This window comes from Colobus angolensis, unplaced genomic scaffold (assembly GCF_000951035.1).
Source record: "Colobus angolensis palliatus isolate OR3802 unplaced genomic scaffold, Cang.pa_1.0 Scaffold111, whole genome shotgun sequence".
NCBI classification, from domain to species: Eukaryota; Metazoa; Chordata; class Mammalia; order Primates; family Cercopithecidae; genus Colobus; species Colobus angolensis.
This window is the reverse complement of record NW_012112142.1, coordinates 1,975,261-1,977,051: the sequence shown is the minus strand read 5'-3', so window position 1 is coordinate 1,977,051 and position 1,791 is coordinate 1,975,261. Positions and strand designations below refer to the sequence as shown.

The 1,791-nt window shown below is 50.9% G+C and overlaps 1 protein-coding gene across 1 annotated transcript in view; it reads left to right on the top strand.

Moving 5' to 3' along the window:
- Positions 1-1,791, top strand: part of LOC105522696 — a 13,864-nt gene that overhangs the window by 661 nt on the left and 11,412 nt on the right. Inside the window, exon 2 of the mRNA XM_011957274.1 lies at positions 5-175. Within this exon, the coding sequence (XP_011812664.1) occupies positions 5-175 (171 nt within the window). The remainder of the gene's footprint in view (positions 1-4; positions 176-1,791) is intronic.

Here is a 1,791-nt window from a genome sequence, read left to right as displayed (position 1 = left end):
CCAGAGCCAGCGGGAGCGCTGGGCTCGGACTTCCGGCTGCACTAGGCGCGAGGGCGCGCACCCAGTTGGGAGCGCTGCTCCAGTAGCACCCGGTGTGTTCGCGGCCCGGCGAGGAGAGACCCTTCCGTTCGAGGGCCTATACTCCCCCCACACACACACGTTCGGACCTCGGAAGGTTCTTCTGCAAGTCCTGAGGCGGGGATTCTGGCGCTCCTGCTGTTGTTAAGTTACCGTTGGGTCCCTTGGCGCGGAGGGAACCCGCCCCGCGTTGCCAAGGTATCTCACTGGACTTGGAGAAGAACACCTCAGGGACCTCTACTAGCCAGAGAGGTGACGGCGCTGGAGCCAGTGAGGCTGCTGTCCCTGCCTAATGGGAGCGAGGAGTCCCCACCCCTGGCTGCTTTCAGCTGCTGTCCGCCCGCCGCTCTCGGCGGAGACTCGGAGATTTCCACTGGGATGTCTCGGCAGCTGCCACCATTCGGGAAGGGAGGGGAGAGGACCGAGTCAACGAGGAATGGGAAAGATTCCTTGCTTTGCAGCTGCCGCCGCACCAAACCTCTCCTACATTCATTCTAGGGAGAGGATTCCTGAGACAGCTGCTACAAACAGCGTGGAGACAGGGTTCATTGTGCCTGTAGATCTCCGAAGGGTTTTTTTCCTCGTGATTTTCCAATGTGAAGATTAGGCTCGCGTCATTCTCAGAGTAGATCAAAAGATATATTAAGTAGTACAGATAGCTCATCATATTCAGTGTCCCTTCTTTCCACCCGCTATTAACAGTAAAGCATTATTCTTAGTGAGTGAAAAATAAATTTAGAGGAAGCTGGTTTTTCACCCACGTGTATCCTTTGAGGTCAAAGGGCCTTTTTAAAAATACTCCTAGCTCCTAAAATGAAAGTGAAGTAAAAAGTGGGATTACACAAAGGAAGAATTCTGGAAAAGTTAGGAAAAAATTGTAGCGGTTTGAGAAAGTTGCCTGAAGAAAAAGTTATTTGAGATGGCCTTGAAAAGTGGACAGAAGCCAGGCGCGGTGACTCACGCCTGCAATCCCAGCATTTTGGGAGGCCGAGGCAGGTGGATCACCTGAGGTCAGGAGTTCAAGACCAGTCAGGAGTTCAACGGGGTTTCACCACGTTGGCCAGGCTGGTCTCAAACTCCTGACCTTAAGTGATCTGCCTGCCTCAGCCTGCCAAGTGCTAGGATTACAGGTGTGAGCCACGGTGCCCAGCCAAGGTCTCTATTTTTTTAAAAAAGAAGCAGAAGAAGAAAAGGCAAGGGGACATTTTCTTTAGAAAAGTGTTACACCTTTTAAAAATACTAAAATGAATTCAACTGCACCAAATCTCATGTGGTTGCAAATGTTTGTTAAAGATTTGTTTTCTATAAGTAGACTTAATGAGGCAGACATCTTTCTGATGATCCAAATTGCCGACATACATTTCCAAAGTAAAAGGCAACATCAGTGGCTTCCCATTTCTGAAATCTCTGAAAAACTAAACACCTCAAGTTTGTTTCACATCATTAAGTAAGTCTGGAATAAGGGGGAATAGGGGCCGGGCGCGGTGGCTCAAGCCTGTAATCCCAGCACTGTGGGAGGCCGAGACGGACAGATCACGAGGTCAGGAGATCGAGACCATCCTGGCTAACACTGTGAAACCCCGTCTCTACTAAAAAATACAAAAAACTAGCTGGACGAGGTGGCGGGCGCCTGTAGTCCCAGCTACTCGGGAGGCTGAGGCAGGAGAATGGCGTGAATCCGGGAGGCGGAGCTTGCAGTGAGCTGAGATTCGG